We start from the raw sequence: 20521 nt of genomic DNA, 5'->3' as shown, positions 1-20521 counted from the left end.
GAGCCCTTCTGGGTATTAGCGCACGTCTACGATGAGTCTACGATTTAAAAAAACTTTTACCATCATTTTTTTCCATTTTAATGCATTTTTTCGCTATTATATAAGGGAAGTAACTCTCTAAAAATGTCTACGATGAGTCAACGATTTTTTTTTTAAATTGCCGTCATTTTTTTTCCCATTTTTAATGCATTTTTTGCTATTTTGGGGCTATAACTCTCTAAAAATGCTTATATAGTTATTTCCCTTACAAACTCGAGCAACGCCGGGCGATACTGCTAGTTAAATGATAAAACATTGGTCAGTTTATTTGAGGCTTGCCTTCAACACCAGTTAACCATCATGGTTCGAGAATAGAAATTTTATGATGGAATATGAAATAATAAAATGTTGTATGTACAAGCTGTTATTTGTCTCATCATTTTACTTCCGAATGGCTGGGAAGTAATTTGAAACGTGAACGAAATTATTTTGATGTCCAGTTGTGGTAGGCATACAGTTAAAACAGTGGAGGCGCAATGGCCCAGTGGTTAGGGCAGTGGACTCGCGGTCGTAGGATCACGGTTTCGATTCCCAGACCGGGCGTTGTGAGTGTTTATTGAGCGAAAACACCTAAAGCTCCACGAGGCTCAGACAGGGGATGGTGGTGATCCCTGCTGTACTCTTTCACCACAACTTTCTCTCACTCTTACTTCCTGTTTCTGTTGTACCTGTATTTCAAAGGGCCGGCCTTGTCACTCTCTGTGTCACGCTGAATATCCCCGAGAACTACGTTAAGGGTACACGTGTCTGTGGAGTACTCAGCCACTTACACGTTAGTTTCACGAGCAGGCTGTTCCGTTGATCGGATCAACCGGAACCCTCGTCGTCGTAACCGACGGAGTGCTTCCCACAGTTAAAACAAAACAGTTGATCGAAATTCTATATATCGAAAAACGTTGGCGAAAAATACAAGTGATCGAAGTAACCTTTCCTCCAATCAACAATTAATCCAATTATAGAAAACGCTAAAAAAGAACATATTTTTCCAAAAAGGTTATAATGCCACAATTCTTAAAAATAACTTTTTATTAAATTATGTAAAGTGATGTCGTTTTTATATACATGTTTATGTTTACAGTCGAAGTAAGCCAATACCTTAAAGATCACACACGTATGTTTTCGGGTGCCCATAACTTGATTCAATAAAGTTATTTTTATTGAATTTTATTGAATTTTATTAAGTCGATATCGATATTTTCGATATTGATTCAATTTCCGTAGAACTTGGAACCATCTATGATCGGGGTTATAAAGGGACATCAACATAATCGACAGCAAATTCTTGGGCAACGAATAGGAACATCAAATGCACACACGTTTAATGGTCCTTTCAATTATAGAGGCACAGGAACAAAAATTTGAGGGGAGGGGTACGTTGATTACATCGATCCCAGTACATAACTGGTAATTGTTTTATCGACTCCGTTTTGCCCGGCGTGCTTATGATTGTTCCATCTGTCGCCCCGTGAAGAAGAAGAAGAAGAAGAAGAAAGAAGAAGAAGAAGAAGAAGAAGAAGAAAAAAGAAGAAGAAGAAGAAGAAGAAGAAGAAGAAGAAGAAGAAGAAGAAGAAGAAGAAGAAGAAGAAGAAATTAATGGAACATGGGGGGCTGTTTCCTTTTTACTTCACCCTGTTTTCCGTATTTCGAATATTTACTAAATTCGTTTAATTGGTTGATTCGAGCTACTGTTCCATCAATCAACTGATTTTTTTTTTTAAATAACTGTTTTCGATCAAGTGTTTTCGATAAACTGACACCCCACTTCCGTCGGTCACAGACCTTCATCTTCAAAACATCCCTTCTGCTAACGCTGGTTTACGTTTGGTGACGGAGTTGATTTCAATTTGTTATTCTTGCCAGACTTTCTTGATTTCCCGCTCACACTTCTCGCCGGTGATTTCGAACTTCCGGACAATCTTTCCAGCTTGTCTGAAAAACAACATCTTTTCATCGAATTATTGATCACGAGGAAAGTAAAAAAATAGAAATAGCCATTAGAGTCAAGTTTCTTTGTTGCCATTTGTAATAGCATGGCGCATGCTTTGAACTTTGGCTGATAGGACTCAAAGGTGAAATACTGAAGATATAAATTCGATAGCAAAGTTAATATAGACAAACACGAGGCTAAAGGTCATTTTTCTATTCTCTGGTTCTCATTTGTAAAGACTAGAATCGTAATATTAAATGAAAATGATTGAATAGCATATCAGCTGGATGGTTAATGCCAGCATGATGCGTAGAGCACAGAAATGCTCTCATGTGTAAAAAGTGTCTGTCTTGCAGAATGGAAATAATGGTGTCATGAATTTTGGCAGCGGTAAGTTTACGATTCTTGCTCTAGAGTGCTGTTATCAAAATCAAACGGCAGTTGAGAGTATAAAGGTTTCTAGAATCGTGCAACGTAACAACTATTATCTAATCCAGGTTGACGTTGATCGAACAAACATCGTTTATTCTTAGAAGTAAACACTGTGTTATCAAATGTCGCCTTATTGTTCGCTTCTTAAGAGTCTAGAATGTTGTTTGAGGGAGGTCGAGCCGCTGTTTCTAATGGATTTAACGATTACAAACAGGATTTGTCATGATTTTATAGAAATGAGATACAATCTGAAGGCTATTGTTATCAAACTAATTGGGTCTGTGTATTTATAACGTTATAGACAAGACGTGTTTGAGAAGGAGATAAATTCCTGTTATTACATGGTAAATCTGTCTCGTCGACAATGAAGAGGAAACATTTACTCTATGAAACCGAGACGTGAACACTGGAGAGGGAGTTTCGCCAGGGTACCTATGACTTGATGGTACGACAGGTTTCTCAAGATGGCTCAAAAAGCATCTTATGATGGTTCAAAGCATATTGCCAACGAGGGAAAGTACGGACACTTTCCGACCACCACAAATTTTACTGAGTCCTGTTATCGAACTGAGCCCCAGGCAAAATAAGATTTTGATATTTTGGAGACTTTGCCGCGGTAGACATGGACTTTCATCCTTTCGGGGTCGATTAACTAAATACCAGTCGACAACTGGGAGTCGGTGTAATCTGACTTAGACCCCACCTCCACCCGCCTGTGCTTTAAATGACATTTGACTCTTATTTGTAGCATATTGGACGACCACACAGAGGCTTCCCGCGTAACGAAATTCGGCAGCTCCACAAATGAAGATGAACTTAGCCCTGATAGCTGACCAAGAAACACCAGCTAATTTTATGCTGTGGTGTTCGTCTACAATTCCACAAAGGACTGGGGGAACTCTGCGATCAAGAATAACGTTTTTGGGTCGCGTGGTTTCGGGATTGGTCCCATTGCTTAGTAATTTGGGTCTTCTACTATAATCCCGGGCCAACCAATATCTTATGACTGAATTTTGTAGAAGAAAACTATCTAGAAGTCCAGTATATATTTGTGTGTGTGTGTGTGTGTGTGTGTGTGTGTGTGTGTGTGTGTGTGTGTATGTGTGTGTGTTCCCACCTACTGGATAACTGGTGTTGCTTCGTTATCGTCCACCTAACTTAGCGATTCAGTAAAAGAGACCGTTAGAATTAGTACTTAGTACCAGAGTTTTAAAACCTAGATACTGGGGTCGATTTGTTCGACTAAAACACGTGAAGGCAGTGCCCCAGCTTGGCCGCGGTTCAGTAATTATAGCAAATAAAAGATAAAGGAATAATATAGCAGAATACGATCTCGCAACCGCGTGGCCGACACTGCGGCTCTTGTTTATCAACTGAGAAAATCTAAATTAAAGCTGAACATCTTTTGCAAGCAATCACCATTTTCGGCAACGGCTTTCATCTTTTCTCTTTTCTCTCTTCTTATCTTTGAAGAGAAGAATTACATCTAACTTTTGCTAAGTTCAGTCAATATTTCACCAACGAACATGAGAGAGCGAAGATATCCATTGTAGTTTGGCAACCCACTTTTTGGTTTTTAATCAAATCAAATTCATTCCGCGTAGGAAACTAATTCCCCAGAGAAAGGAACAACACAGCATTCAATCCTCGTTATGTATTTGTGGCCTTATTCTAAGTAAAATACTATTAATGAAGCAGCTGTAGAACGGTGATGGAAATAACTTATTTTTAAATGGATTCAGTTGTTCAGCTCTGATTCCATTATTTTTTTCAAACTGCTTCGCTTATTGTATTAATGCAACTAAACGCGATTTGAAGAGCAGAGCTTTTCCATTTGCTTCCAATTCTAACAAAGAGATAAAACACTGCTTCAGTCAGGCAAATATATATATTTTTTAATCTTTTACTTGTTTTCACTCATTAGACTGCGCCCATGCTGGGGCACCGCCGTAAAGAATTTTTGGTTGAATGAATCACTTCCACTACTTTTTTTAAAAATATTTCTAAGCATGGTACTTATTCTAACAGTGCCTTATGCCGAACCGCTAAATGACGGGAACGTAAACACACCAACGCCAGTTGTCAAGCATTAGTGAGGACAACCACATACACAACGGTCTTCTTTCAGTTTCCATCTACCAAATCTACTGACAAGGCTTTGTTCGGTCCAAGGGTGTAGTAGAAGACTCTTGCCTAAGAAGGCACCAAGTAGGACTGAACCAGGAACCATGTGGTTGGTAAGCAGCTTCTTACCACACAGCCACGCCTGCACCTATATTTGTTTATTTGTCTTAAATATTTCACAGGATTTCTGTCTTTGGGCTACGGCCATGCTAGAGCATCGCCACCAAGCTCTTTTTGGTACAATCGTACTTATCCCAGTATTGATTGTGATACTCGATTTATCGATCTGTGTTCCTCATATACATTGGGATTGAATGCTTTAAATGATGTCGTTTGAGTGAGTGATTGAGTGAAGAGAGGATGAGCGAGCCGTTGGGTGGGTGAGCGGGTGGATAAGAGAGAGAGAGAGTGGGTGAGTAATTGAGAAGGTAGGTGGTTGAAGGAGTGTGTTGTTGAATGAACAGGTGAGAGTGTGATTGAACGGATGTGTGAGTGAGTGAGTGAGTGAGTGAGTGATCGAGAGGATGATTGAGTGAGTGAGCGGGTGGATGAGTAAGTGAGTGAGTGAATGAGCGGATGGATGAGTGGGTGGTGAGTGTGTGAGTTCATTTTCCTTAGTAGCACTCACTCATCCACCTGCTTACTCATCCACCCGATCACTCACTCACTCGCCCACTCATTCGCTCGCTCACTCACTCGCCCACTCATTCGCTCGCTCACTCACTCACTTACTCACACATCCGCTCACTCACACTCTCACCCGTTCATTCAACAACCCACTATACTTGACCGAGTAAAGAATCAAGCAAAACCCTCTCCACACGGGCGCCGACCTTAACTTTAGGAGCGAGGAATTTGGTCCTGTTCTTCAGGGAGCAGATTTGTCCTAACAAACTGCTCACCTGCACCATGAATATCAGCACTGGTGCACCCACCGTTTTCCCCCAGGGAAATCTGAAGAATTAATATAAGACTTACCACAATCAACCGTGATATATATATATATATATATAATATATATATATATATATATATATATATTATATATATATATAATATATATATATATATTGATTCCTATACACACATGCATGTACAGCACTGCGCAGGATGTTAAAATTAACCCTCGCCTCTATCTCCACCCGAACATCTCTACCTTTTCGCGCCATCACTCTGACCTCAACCCCATCCGACCAGCAAATATATACCGTGATGGACCGATAATTGAAACAAGTAAAAGATATACAGTTTCCAAAAAAAAAATGAATAAATGACAAAATGATTCCACAAGTGGGAAGGAAATACCTACTGTAAAGTTCCGGGTGGATTTTCTCTAGATTTTCCAATAATGAAATATATTTGATATTCCCATTATCACCTGAAATAGATAAATTATACCATTCGTTGCGACGTCTATACAACTGTTTAATATTTCTGGAGACAATAAATAACAATAAATAACAAAAGTAATTGATATGGAAAATGACTGATCCAAATTCTGATCATTCAAGTTAGTCTACATTAAAGTTGTTTATGCATGACTGACGTCTTCTAGACATTTGTTAATTGGACTACAAATTATTTTATATTCTTCCTTAGAACAAAACAAAAAAATAACTATTATAATTAAAAGTAAAATAATATTTTTTGTTTTAAGAATAACTGTCTTATTTAACTTTTTACATACATTTTATTCATGCTAGGATGATTGCAATATTTCTCAGAAATTTGAGCATGATGTTAGTGTTAAAGTTCTGTCTCTGTGTATTGTTTTGTTTAACCCAAGGTCAGACACGATCGATCACAAAAATAAACAAAAGTACTCCGCTGATGATCTCTCTCTCTCTCTCTCTCTCTCTCTCTCTCTCTCTCTCTTCTCTCTCTCTCTCTCTCTCTCTCTCTCTCTTGTCTTGGGACAATAAGACAATGAATGCTTTAGGACTGACTAAAAGACCGTGTTATCCTGGGCAGTTTGCAGGACGGTGCTACAGAAAGGCTCCGTTCCTGATTTGTTCTTTGGAAATTTTTATTTCAGCCTCTCCATCAATTCCTATATGAATCTTTTATCTTTAATTTTTGACTTGTTTCAGTCATTGGACTACGGCCATGCTGGGGCACTGCCTTGAGAGACTTATTCCAACACATCGCCCCCACCCCGGACTTATTTTTAAAGTCTGGTACTTATTTTATCGATCTCTGTTGCCGAACTGCTATGTTACGGGCTCTTAAACAAACCAGCACCAGTTGTCACGATATAGTGGACAACACAAAAACATACATACACACACACACACACACATATGTATATATATATATATATATATATATATATATATATATATATATATATACACACATATATATATATATATATACATATATATATATATATTACAGGCTTCAACACAGTTTCCATTCACTAATTCAACTACAAGCATTGCTCGACCTGGGGTTATAGTAGAAGTGAATTGAACAAGATGTCACGCAGTGGAGCAGAACACAAAGCTTGGTGGTTGCAATGCGAAGAATTTGTGAAGAATTATGAAATCAGACATCAACCAGTTCCATATGTAGATGGCGGTGGGGAGGTGGAAGTTAATCTTCCGAGTGAACCAAGGAATCTATGTTTCCAATATGGTTTTCCTGTTGCTATGAACTGTCAGTCGCAATTCTCCATAGGTGTGTTACTTTTATGGCAATGAGTCAAGATTCTAATCTCGGAATACACACAGCAAAAACAGATACTGCCAGTGCTCCTGCCAGCTGCTCCAACAACACTTTCATTCGATCACAGTAGACTGGTACTTTTTTTTTTGTTTGAACGACCCAGAAAGATAAAAGGCGAAGTTGATCTCCTTAGGAACTGAACAAGGACAAAGAGACAACCAATACGGCAATGTCTTCTATCAAACTCTGTACTGACTCAGGTAAGCCACTGTCATTATAAGCAAATGAAGGCGGCGGTGAGGTGACCGAATCGTCAGAACACCGGGGAAGTAACCGCATTTGGCCCTTCTTTAGGTTCTGCAGAGTTTAAATTCCACTCAGGTCGACTTTGCCTTTCATCCTTTTTTCGGAGGCGATAAAATAAGGACCAGCTGCGATAAAATTGGGGCCAGCTGCGATAAAATAGGGACCAGCTGCGATAAAATAAGGACTAGCTGCGATAAAATTGAGACCAGCTGCGATAAAATAAGGACCAGCTGTGATAAAATAGGGACCAGCTGCGATAAAATAGGGACCAGCTGCGATAAAATAAGGACCAGCTGTGATAAAATAGGGACCAGCTGCGATAAAATAAGGACTAGCTGCGATAAAAATAGGGACCAGCTGTGATAAAATAGGGACCAGCTGCGATAAAATAGGGAACAGCTGCGATAAAATAAGGACTAGCTGCGATAAAATTGAGACCAGCTGCGATAAAATAGGGACCAGCTGCGATAAAATAAGGACCAGCTGTGATAAAATAGGGACCAGCTGCGATAAAATAAGGACCAGCTGTGATAAAATAGGGACCAGCTGCGATAAAATAGGGACCAGCTGCGATAAAAATAGGGACCAGCTGCGATAAAAATTGGGACCAGCTGCGATAAAAATTGGGACCAGCTGCGATAAAATAGGGACCAGCTGCGATAAAATAAGGACCAGCTGTGATAAAATAGGGACCAGCTGCAATAAAATAGGGACCAGCTGCAATAAAATATGGACCAGCTGCGATAAAATAGGGACCAGCTGCGATAAAATATGGACCAGCTGCGATAAAATAGGGACCAGCTGCAATAAAATATGGACCAGCTGCGATAAAATAGGGACCAGCTGCGATAAAATAAGGACCAGCTGCGATAAAATAGGGACCAGCTGCAATAAAATTGGGGCCAGCTGCGATAAAATAAGAACCAGCTGCGTACTGGGGTCGAGTTATCGACTTACCTCGCCCTCGAAATTGCTGGCCTTGTGTCTGAAATCGAAATGCACAAGTGAATTAAGACACTTTGAATGAGTGTTCAACACAGTTGCTAGTCCGCAGTAAGAATGGCTGAACTCCTGATTATGTGGTCAGCTGGTCAGGCTATTACGGTTGCAGTAATCATAGCTGAGAGAAATAACTAGCTGTGGAATATAAACTAAAGACACATGCACTGTCTGCCAACGAAAGCCAATCAAGATAGAAGCTATGCATAAAGATTTATCTTACGTTCCACAGATAGAAGGACGTAGGCGTCGCCCACGTTAATAACTTCATTTGCATACGGTCGCTGAGAAGAAGACAAGTTTAATATGTTTCCAGAAAAATCCATCAGATCGATTTCAACTGGAAAAGAGAGAATAAAACATCCTTCGATGAGTGTCAGGATGACAGCAAAAAAAGAAAAGAATGACTAAAATGTTGATGTGTGAAGTGCGTTTGATATGAAAATTAGACAAAATGAGATGATGAAATGCTGCAGTTTACAGAGAGGAACTGGGGAAAAAGTGGTCGGCACCGGATTGTGAACAGAAGATCTCGTCAATTTATAGAAGTTAACTGTACAGAGATGTGAAGATAATTTTAGGCCATATATTATAGATATACATATATACATGTGCCTGCCTGTGCAAGTATATATGGTGTATATATGTATGTGTGTGTGTGTGTGCATACATATTTTTTCATATATGTATGTATGTGTATATATATATATATATATATATAGAATGAGCGCATGAGTGTCTATATATACATGGATACAAATATACACATATATATATAAATACATACACACACACACACACAGATATATATATATATATATATTATTATTATTATTATTATTATTATTATTACTATTATTATTATTATTATTAATACATTGCTTGTGATATATCCACGCAGTCGTTTATTTTTGTGCTTTTTTGAATTGATTATATATATATATATACACGCACATACATGCATGCATGCATACATACATACATACATACATACCTGCATACATACATACATACATACATACATACATACATACATACATACTCTCTCTCTCCCTCTCTTTCTCCCTCTCACTTTCCCTTCCTTTGTTTTCTCCTTTCTTTCTCTCTATATAAGACATTAGTCCCACATCACACAGGTAACATTTCCAGAACACCTGATACCTATTCCTGACATTTAGACAAACTTGATTAATGACTAAATATCATATTTATAGATTTATCACTACAATTGTTTAGATTCCAGCAAGATTGTATTATAATACACAACAGATTGGATTTCCATATATACACCTATATATATATATATATACATACATAAACACATATACATATGTATGTACATACATTCATACATATATACATTTATATATATATATATACATACATATATAATTTTATATATATATATATAATATATATATATATATATATATATATATATACATATGTATATATTTATGTATGCATATGTGTGCGTGTGTATATATGTGTATATATAATGAAGATGGAATGATGTAATTGAGCCACAAAACAATGAAATATTGAACTTAGAGAATAAAAGACGGTAGCTTTGACATTTGAATATATCATTCAGGCCAACCTGATGCCGAGATGCTGACCATAAAGATATTTTTGATATATTTTAATGTAGAAGTACTCTACAATGTCCAGTGCAAGAATATACGTCCTTCACAGGCAAGTGGTTGCAAATAAGCCACTACGCCATTGTAAAGATGGTATTAACATAGCCGCATAATGGAATTTCCAAAGATATTCTGTAATGGATATTCAAGTAAAATATTGGTTACTGGCAGAAAAAGAAGAATGTTGTATGATATTTATTTAGTTATATCCTCTTTACAGTCTGAGCTAAAACCACCCAGGGATTAACTTTGGGTTAATCCGAATAAGTAAAGATGCACCAGTCATATGTTGGGGGAATTAAATGGATTATACTATTTTTACAACAGAAAATCTGATCTTGTTTCAGCGTTAGAGATTACTTGTTAAGGGTGTTATGCTATCTTGAGAGAGGAGAAGAAAGAGGGGAGCGAGGGGGAGGAATAGAAAGAGAGAAGGAGAGAGACAGAGAGAGTTATGTTGTCTTGAGAGGGAGAGGAAGTTAAGTACCCTAATTAAATAAAACACACATAAACAGTTAAGAAGGGAGGGAAAAAATAGGCATGTACAATCGTCTTAAATTCAAGATAACTTGACTGGAAAATAAAAGAGTTGAGGATAGTGCCAATTATTGTTGGGGCCTTAAGATAGTGCCAATTATTGGTGCCATGGGTGGCACATAGCAAAGCCCCTATGCATATAAGTCTCCAGGACTTCCAACAAAGCCTGAGTTAATAATAATAATAATAATAATAATAATAATAATAATAATAATAGCAATAATAATGATAATGGTAATAATCCTTTCTAATAAAGGCACAAGGCCTGCAATTTTTGGGGAGGAGGGAACAAGTTGATTACGTTGACTCCAGTGTTTCACTGGTAATTAATTTATCGACCACCAAAGGATGAAAGACAAAGTTGACCTCAGCGGGGTTTGAACTCAGAAATAAATACCGCTAAGCATTTCGCCCAGCATGCTAAGGATTCTACCAGCTCACCACCTTATATAATAAGAAGAATAATAATATGACGACAAGGAAGAAGAAGGCGGAGAAGAAGAAGAAGAAGAAGAAGAAGAAGAAGAAGAAGAAGAAGAAGAAGAAGAAGAAGAAGAAAAAGGAGGAGGAGGTTTATAGTCTGTGGGTAGACAACCTGTGAGACCTCTGACAACTGGTTGCTTTCCATTCTCACAGAATCAACCAGAGCAAGTAAAATCGAGTGCAATAATAATAATAATAATAATAATAATAATAATAATAATAATAATTATAATGATGATGATGATATTAATAATGATAATGATAATGATAATAATACTACATCCTCTACTTTCTATGCTGCCATGGGTTAAATGATTCAACAGGATGTGACAGGCTGGATAAGATTGGTTTACTCCAGTGGATCAGTTTCCACATGGTTTCTACAACTGGATGCCTTTCCCCTTCCTAACCTCAACCTGGTACTTTATTTAATCAACTCCAGAAAGATAAACCACAAAGCTTACCTCAGTAGAATTTGAACTCAGAATGCAGCGATCCAATAAATGCCATAAAGCCACAAGCTGACCTCAGTAGAATTTGAACTCAGAATGCATCGATCCAATAAATGCCATCAAGCAATTTTGCCTGAGGCCCTTGCAACTCCACCAATCTGTTATGTATATAGTGTAGAGTAATAGCTTTAAATGCTTTGAGTTCAATTCCTACAGTGGTTAATATTTGCCTTTCATCTTCCTCCCATATGTCAACAACATAAGTCTCAGTCACCTACTTCTGCCCTGGCATCCAACTTAATTGCTGCAGGTTGCACTTCTGCTAGACATCATGGTTTCTTTAGAACCATCTCTCTACTTATGCTGCTAATGTACTTCGCCTAGAGATATCCAAACTTACAACTTTCCCTTTATTATCTCCAGCATTTTAGATGCTTGTTCTGCTCAGTGACGGCTTGAATAAATTCAATAAATAATGGATCCTTTCGGCACATGTTTGTAACAAACACTATGGAGATATACTTACGGTTTTTGTCATATTTACATTTCGTTTTTAACCACTCTGTAAATATAAGCATTCTACAGTTTGGATTGAGAATGGTATGTTGGTTGTCTACAAAAGAGAGATGAAAATAAAAGGAAAATAAACAATAGGAAGAACATATTCGGTATGGTGGGAACGCAAAAGCGTAAAAGCTGTTAAAAGAATTTTAGCGCTTAAAATGATAAAACCAATCCTTTTGTGACCTACTCACAAAACATTGAAATCAGCATTGTAACAAAATGACATATTCAATCAGTCCATTTTCCAGTTCTACCATGTTTTTATTCTATAGAACGAGGATCAATGAAAGGACATCCAGCCCCTTGGCATACTTTTCCAAATTTCTTCTGCATTTGCTTCCAAACATTATCACTTTATACTAATTCAAAAACCATCATCGTCGTTTAACGTCCATTTTTCCATGCCTGCATGGATTCCCAGCAGAGTTTTGAGACAGATTTTCTAAGGTCGAATGTCCTTTGTGTTGCTGTTTCCAAGCAGGATGATGGGCAGACATATTGCCCACACATTCAAAAAGAAGGACCTCAATTGTAGGACAGTGGTAGACATTTACAATCACCACATTATATCCAGAAATGGGTGCACACAATCACACACACACACATTTTTTTATTCTTTTATTCTTTTTCTTTTTTCAGTCATTTGACTGTGGCCATGCTGGAGCACCACCTTTAGTCAGACAATTAGAACAAAGGACTTATTCTTTGTAAGCCTAGTATTTATTCTATTGGTCTTTTATGCCGAACCGCTAAGTTACAGGGACATAAACACACAAACATCAGTTGTCAAGCGATGACAGGGGGGAGAAACACAGACACACAAATATACACACATACACACACACACACATAGACAAATACACACACACATACACACAGACATATATATACACAACAAGCTTCTTTCAGTTTCCATCTACCAAATCCACTCATAAGGCTTTGGTCAGCCCGAGGCCGTAGTAGAGGACACTTGGCCATGCAGTGGGACTGAACCTGGAACAATGTTTATATATATATATATATATATATATATATATATAAGCATATATTCAATATAGTATATTAGGTAAATAAAAATGTATTTCCCTTCTTACATTACAATATAACAAAATAGCTTTACTCTGCATCATATATTGAGTACTTCTACTGTCATTCATAAAATTAGAAAAACAAAAATCTCCAAATATTTCACAACATGAAAGTGGAACATGTTACGAATATGATGGATGAGAGATGATGCCAAAAGCCCCAAAGGAATTTCATCATACTGAGATCACAAACTGAACAGAGACTCTGTCAATGTTTACCCCCCCCCCCCTTTATTATTCCAGTCCAGAAAGGTATTTCGTATTCGTATTGGAAATTGTGAATAGTTGGGGAAACCCAGCAAGTTATTTCCCATTACTAGAATTCAATACGAAGATGGATCTGCCGTGGATGCTGCTGACACCCAATGTATATGGCTCAGAGCAGATTCTTAAATACAGATCATAATGGTGATGATGATGATGATATACATACATATATATATATATGTGTGTGTGTGTGTGTATATATATAAATATCTATAAATATGCACATATGTATGTATGTATATATTTATATATATATGTATTTGTATGCATATATATACACATACATTTATGTATGTGTATATATATACATATGCATACATATATATCTATATGTGCATATATATATATATATAATATATATATATATAATATATATACAAATATATATGCATATATATATCTATATATATATATATATATATTATATATATGAATATATATATGCATATATATCTATATATATATATATATATATATATATATATATATATATGTGTGTGTGTGTGTGTGAATATATATGCATATATATATGTAGATATACGAATATGTGTGTGTGTAGATATAGATGCAAAAATATATATAAAGTATATATATATATATATATATATATATGTATATATATATATATATATATATATATATATATATATATGCATACTTGTTTGTGTCTTTATGTGTGTATATATATAAACATATATATATACATATACATGTATACATGAGAAAAAATAGAATTTTCTATATACATATATATAAAGTATATATTATAAATATATATATTATAAACATATATATGTATGTGTGTAAGTATGTAGATATGTATAAGTATATATTATTTATATGTATGTATGTGAGTATATATTATATATGTGTGTGTGCATATGCATGTATATATGCATATTTATCATTAACCATGTTAACAGATATAAATTTGTACACGAACATGAAGAGATAATGATAAATTCTTCCAAACTAAATTGGTCATGCCATCTTCTATCTATAAATCAAAATTCCAATATTTAACAGAGTCAGAGAACTCAGCCACATGATTTTCCGTTTCCTTTTTTTCTTTTACAATGCATCTGCCAATTCTGAAGAATAATATGACTGCAATTATGATAATACCCAGTGAAGGTGTCCCAACCTGGTCACATCATGTGCTAGAAATAGCAGACAAACATCCACTAGATCACTGTTTACTTACAACTGTAATGAAACAGAGAACTTTGGAGTAAAGATTTTTTACCAACATAACATGGCAGTCCTGGTTTAGGATGAATGTTGCTGTAATTTAGCCCCAGGAGACATCGTCTCTAGCTGGCTATATGGCACGATTTATGTCCTTATATTTATGAACAAGGGAATGTAGCACACCCACTCAGCTCAAAACAATATCTATGTATCACTATTTCTGGGTTATTTTTCTTCATCAGCATAGGAATCATGATACACAGATATTGTTTTGAGCTGAGTGTGGGTGCTAGATTCCCTTGTTCGAGAATATAAGGACACAGATTGTGTCGTATAGCCAGCTGGAAATGATGTCTCCTGGGACTAAATTACAGCAAAATTCATCCTAAACCAGGACTGCCATGTTATGTTGGCAAATAATCTTTACTCCAAAGTACTGTTGCTGAATATCTCTCATTGTGAGATTTAAAATAGTAATTTTCAAACAGAGTACTTATTTGACAATTTGCTCCTGTATCTACACCTGAAAGACAAGATTGTCATGGCTGCAGTGCCTACCACCCATAAAGCCTCATTGCTCAGTGTTGACTCATGGCTAAACAGTAGCAACAACACCCAAATACCCATGAACCATTTACACACACATAAATGTGCATGCACAAACACATACACACACACACATTTTATCAGACACATATAGAAAGACATACACACACACAGTGATACATATACACACACAATCCTAATATTGGTCTTTTTAACTGTGTTACTTTGCTAGGTTTCTCAATAGAAACAGTAATTCAGGAAATGGTAAGCTGGTTTTGGTGCCAAATTCAGAATCTTTGGTAAATCAGATAAAATATTTTGTGAAACTAATTCCAGTTCCTTGAGTTCTGAGGTTCAAATTAATGAAAAATTCATGAAAGGCAGAATTGGTTTAGGTGAGTTAATGATGCGGACCCTCGTTAATTGAATTCAAGGCAGGGAAGAATGAAAATACCTACTAAGAAACACCAGCATAGCTGTGTGGTTAAAAGGTTCATTTGTGAATCATATGGTTTCAGGTTCAGTCCCATTGCATGGCACCTTGGGTCAGTGTCTTTTAATAAACCTTGTGTTGACTAAGGTCCTGGGAGTGGATTTGGGGCACTCAGAAAATCCCATCATATATATATATATATATATATATGTTTGTATATTTGTGTGCGCGCACGCGCATGTGTTTGCCTCTGTGTGTGTGTCCTTGTCTTAATATCAATAAATCGGGATCTTGTGCTGGTGGCACGTGAAACATTCGAGCGAGGTCGTCACCAGTGCCACTGGACTGGCTCCTGCGCAGGCGGCATGTAAAAAGCACCATTTGGGCGTGGCTGTTGCCAGTGCCACCAAACTGACCCTTGTGCCAGTGGCACGTAAAAGCACCCACTACACTCTCGGAGTGGTTGGCGTATGAAGGGCATCCAGCTGTAGAAACTCTGCCAGATCAGATTGGAGTCGGGTTCGCCAGACCTCAGTCAAATCGTCCAAACCATGCTAGCATGGAAAGCGGACGTTAAATGATGATGATGATGATGACATTGCAACCAAGTGGTTTTGGATGCCATCCCACAGCACAGCATGTTGAGCAAATCTCTCTTACAAAAGCCTCCAGCTTAAGAAACTGCCTTTTGAGTGAATCTGGTAGATGGAGATTTTGTAGAATTGTATGTGTGTGCATAATTGTGTGTGTGTGTGTCTATGGTTTTCTGTTTGTCTCTTACACTGCTTGACAACCGGTGTTGGTTTGGTTACACTACCGTAACTTAGCAGTTCAACAAAGAAAACAACAAAATAAGTGCTGGACTTTAAAAAGAAATGTACTCAGGTGGATTTGCTTGATTAACCCTTCAGCATTTGAACCGGCCATATTTGGCCTAAATATTCTGCCTGTTTTATATTCAAACCAGTCAGATCCAGCCTCTCGCACCTAACCTACAATGCTATTCTAAAAATAAACAATCACATCAAAGAAATTTTGAAGCTACAAAATAATCCATAATTAATTCAAAACAATGGGAATAAATAAGCAAAACATTTGGTAGAGTAATCTGAATGGTCACGGGTTCAATACTCCAAGGCACCCCCTCTGCATGGCCACAGTTCGATGACAGAAATATATAACAGATAGAAAATAACAATGAAACTGATCAAATTCTTACCTCGCAAAATTCCCCTCGTGGGGCCTAATCTTACACTGGGACTAAATGCATACCTATATGGTTCTCTATCTTTCTTTATTCATAATTCACGTTGTGATTCCTATCTGGCTTCCCAACAGAGTGGCATTATAGCTGAGAGGCAGCATCCTTAGAGCAGTGGCAAACATACCTTGCAGCACTTGTTTGGTTGATGACGTTGCAAGTTCAAATCTCACTGAGGTCAACTTTGACTTTCACCCCCACCCCACACCCAGATTTGGTAAAATAAAGAACCAATGAAAAACTGGAATCGATGTAATTAACTAATACTACGCCCACTTATTAGCCTTGTGCCTAAATCACAAACAATTATGAACCACCCCCCTCACCATCTTCTGCTCTTTCTTTTTACTCTTTACTCTTTTTACTTGTTTCAGTCATTTGACTGCGGCCATGCTGGAGCACCGCCTTTAGTCGAACAAATCGACCTCGGGACTTATTCTTTGTAAGCCCAGTACTTATTCTATCGGTCTCTTTTTTGCCAAACCGCAAAGTGACGGGGACGTAAACACACCAGCATCGGTTGTCAAGCGATGGTGGGGGGACAAACACAGACACACAAACATACACACACACATACATATATATATATATATATACATATATACGACAGGCTTCTTTCAGTTTCTGTCTACCAAATCCACTCACAAGGCATTGGTCGGCCCGGGGCTATAGCAGAAGACACTTGCCCAAGATGCCACGCAGTGGGACTGAACCTGGAACCATGTGGTTGGTTAGCAAGCTACTTACCACACAGCCACTCCTGCTGCTTAATAAACCCACTTTTTTTCTTTGTTTCTTTGATGCAGTAATTATGTGGGGGGGGGGGTCTCAATAATTTGATTTTATACTTTTAATGTTTGTTTTTTTTTTCCTCTTTCTTCTTGTAAAAATATGTTGTAAATAAAAACAAAGTTTACCATTATGTAAATGAATTGTATCTCGGCACAGCCATGTTTGCATGTTTCTCAAGTTTTTTTTTCTCAACTAATACACAGCATATTCTGGAGATGAGGTATACTCAGCTTGGGCAGCTGCCAAGAAACATTAAACAAATCAGATCACTGCTCACATCGAGCTGCCAAAACAAGCCCTCCTGGGACCTATTTTCAATGCAAGATTAATTATATACAGATATCATTTATTATTCACAGATATTGGACATGAAAGCACATAGTTTCAAGTTCAATAGGTGCAAACATTACTGTGTGGTTAAGAAGGTTCCTTTTTAACCACATCATTTCCGGTTCAATCCCACAGTATGTATGGCACTTTGAGAAAGGGTTTTCTCTTCTTGTAAAGCCCCAGGCAGATCAAAGATTTGAGAGTGGAATTGGTAGATGGAAACTGAAAGGAGCTCACACATACACACACATGCACACACACAAATATGTATGTATGTATGCATGTTTATATGTATGTATGTATGTATAAATATGTATGTGTGTGTGTGTGAGTGTTAGTTTTAAATGAGTATTACACTCATAAGAGTTGTACCATTCATTTCCAATATTCTGTGGAAATATATCTGGTAATGGTAAAATATTACCTTGCTTGGAAATCAACAAGGGTTGGGACCCAGAAGGGCATCGAGCTATAGAAAAATTTATCTTAATAAATTCTGTCCATTGGAACAGTGCATGTTAAAATGATGATGATGATACTGATGAGGATGATTATGGTAGTGGTGGTGGTGGTGGTGATTTCACCCTATATGTATCTGTTTATTTCCTCGTGTTCCTTTCTATTGTCAGGTGTAGGCTTGAAATGTAAAAGACCTTCTGACGTCCCCAGTGTCAAACTAATACACCTGGTTGTTGTTTATACACCTGTCTTCGTCTTTTGTTTTTCTGTAAATTTCAACTATATACATGTGTGTGTGTGTGTGTGTGTGTTAGAAACATAAATTGTAACTAATGTTTGATAAAAGATTTTAATTCAAAACTTATGAAAACAAGACATTTATACTCAGAGCCAGAAGCGGTTTCAGCCGGGTTGGTATCAAAAGGTGTGTGTGTGTACATATGTATGTACATATATATGAGTGTGTGTGTATATACATGTGTGTGTCTGTCTGCATATGTGCATGCATGCATGTATGTATGTGTAAACTGGTATTCAACACAATTTCCATCAACCAAATTTGTTCGTAAAGGATTGAATAGCCCAGGGTTATAATAGATGAGATTTGCCAAATAGGTGCTGTACAGTGAGATTGAACCCCAAACCACATGGATGCGTGGTAGCAAAACAAGCTTCCTAACCACACAGCCAAGCATTGTTTTTTACTCACAGATTTCCTGTTATATTTTTCTCCCCTCCTACCAATGCACAGACTCCTACCTGTCCACTTTATTCACCTGACTACTAACAAAATAATGATTCTTATTTTTCCTTTAACTTTATATTTCCAACATTTAACAATACCCTCTAACACATGCTCTCATGGAATCCAATAATCAAAAAAGTAAAAACTCCAAAAAGTATTTCAAAATCTGAATATAACTCTAAACTAAGGTGTACAGTGGAGTTGACTTATTCACCTATGACACTTAACTCAACACAAATCAGTCTTGTTCCCAACCAAATGGAATCAGTATAAACAGAGACTGGTTGGTTCCGTGGTAGACTTTAACATTCCACAATAATCGGAAGGAAAAAAAAACAAAAGGAAAGGAATGACTACATACCTTTGTACATGGAACAGAATCAAGAGAGGACGACAACATGAGACAAAATATATTTAACATACCTCCATATTTAATTGTAACAAATATTCGCTCAGACATGTTGAAAGCCTTGTCAACAGGATATAAGGATATATATATATATATATTCATATATATATATATATTTATATACACGCGCGCACACACACACACGTGTGTGTGAGTTGGGTTGTTGGTGGAGAGCAGATGGAGTGTTGATATAGGTGTGTTTTTGTATGTAGGTATATACAGAAATATGTATGTAGGTACTTACTAACTGCTAGATATGACTGCTTGTGTAAATGTCAATGTGAGAAGCGTAGGTATGTGTATATAATATATATGGAAGTAGGTAAGTACTTGTATGAGTATGGATGAGTGGATGTGTGTGTGTGTGTGTGTGTGTGTGTGACTATGATCTCAACTGGCTGCTTGATGTAGTTGTCTACATTCATGTGTGTGCATGTGTGTGACAGAGCAAAGCCGAATCTATGTCCATGTTAGTGCCTGGTTCACTGAATAAATGAACTTCTATCTAAGCAGAAGCTAAGCTGTGTGTGTACACATATATATTTATGCGTGTGTGTGCGTGTGTGTGGGCATGTGTTTGTGTGTGTGTGCATGAGTGTGATAGTATATATATATGATATATATGTATAGTATATATACTATATATATATATATATATATATATATATACACATGCATATATACATATCGATATAAATATATATTCATATATGCATACACATGTCCCCACACACACACTAACATTCATACCAAGCTCACCTGGTAACATGTACACCTACATATATCTTGTGGTCTAGATTATCTAGCCATTCCGTTAAAAGTATATT

At 36.9% G+C, this 20521-nt stretch overlaps 1 protein-coding gene across 3 annotated transcripts in view; it reads right to left on the bottom strand.

Annotated features, from left to right (window-relative positions):
* Window positions 1–1047: 1047 nt before the first annotated feature.
* LOC115219947 (uncharacterized protein C22orf15-like) overlaps window positions 1048–20521 on the bottom strand; it is a 212869-nt gene continuing 193395 nt past the window's right edge. Inside the window, exons 1-5 of one of the 3 annotated variants that reach the window (XM_029790249.2) lie at window positions 19709–20181; window positions 12136–12222; window positions 8718–8834; window positions 5832–5900; window positions 1048–1968 (exon numbers count right to left, since the gene is read on the bottom strand). In XM_029790249.2, the coding sequence (XP_029646109.1) occupies window positions 1844–1968; window positions 5832–5900; window positions 8718–8834; window positions 12136–12222; window positions 19709–19796 (486 nt within the window). In that variant the 5' untranslated portion in view covers window positions 19797–20181 and the 3' untranslated portion in view covers window positions 1048–1843. Of the gene's footprint in view, window positions 1969–5831; window positions 5901–8717; window positions 8835–12135; window positions 12223–19708; window positions 20182–20521 lie in introns of those variants that run through there. The other 2 variants (XM_036509794.1, XM_036509795.1) reach the window with 2 other exon arrangements.

Source organism: Octopus sinensis, linkage group LG15 (genome assembly GCF_006345805.1).
Source record: "Octopus sinensis linkage group LG15, ASM634580v1, whole genome shotgun sequence".
Lineage (NCBI taxonomy): Eukaryota > Metazoa > Mollusca > Cephalopoda > Octopoda > Octopodidae > Octopus > Octopus sinensis.
This window is presented reverse-complemented; position numbering and strand designations above follow the sequence as displayed.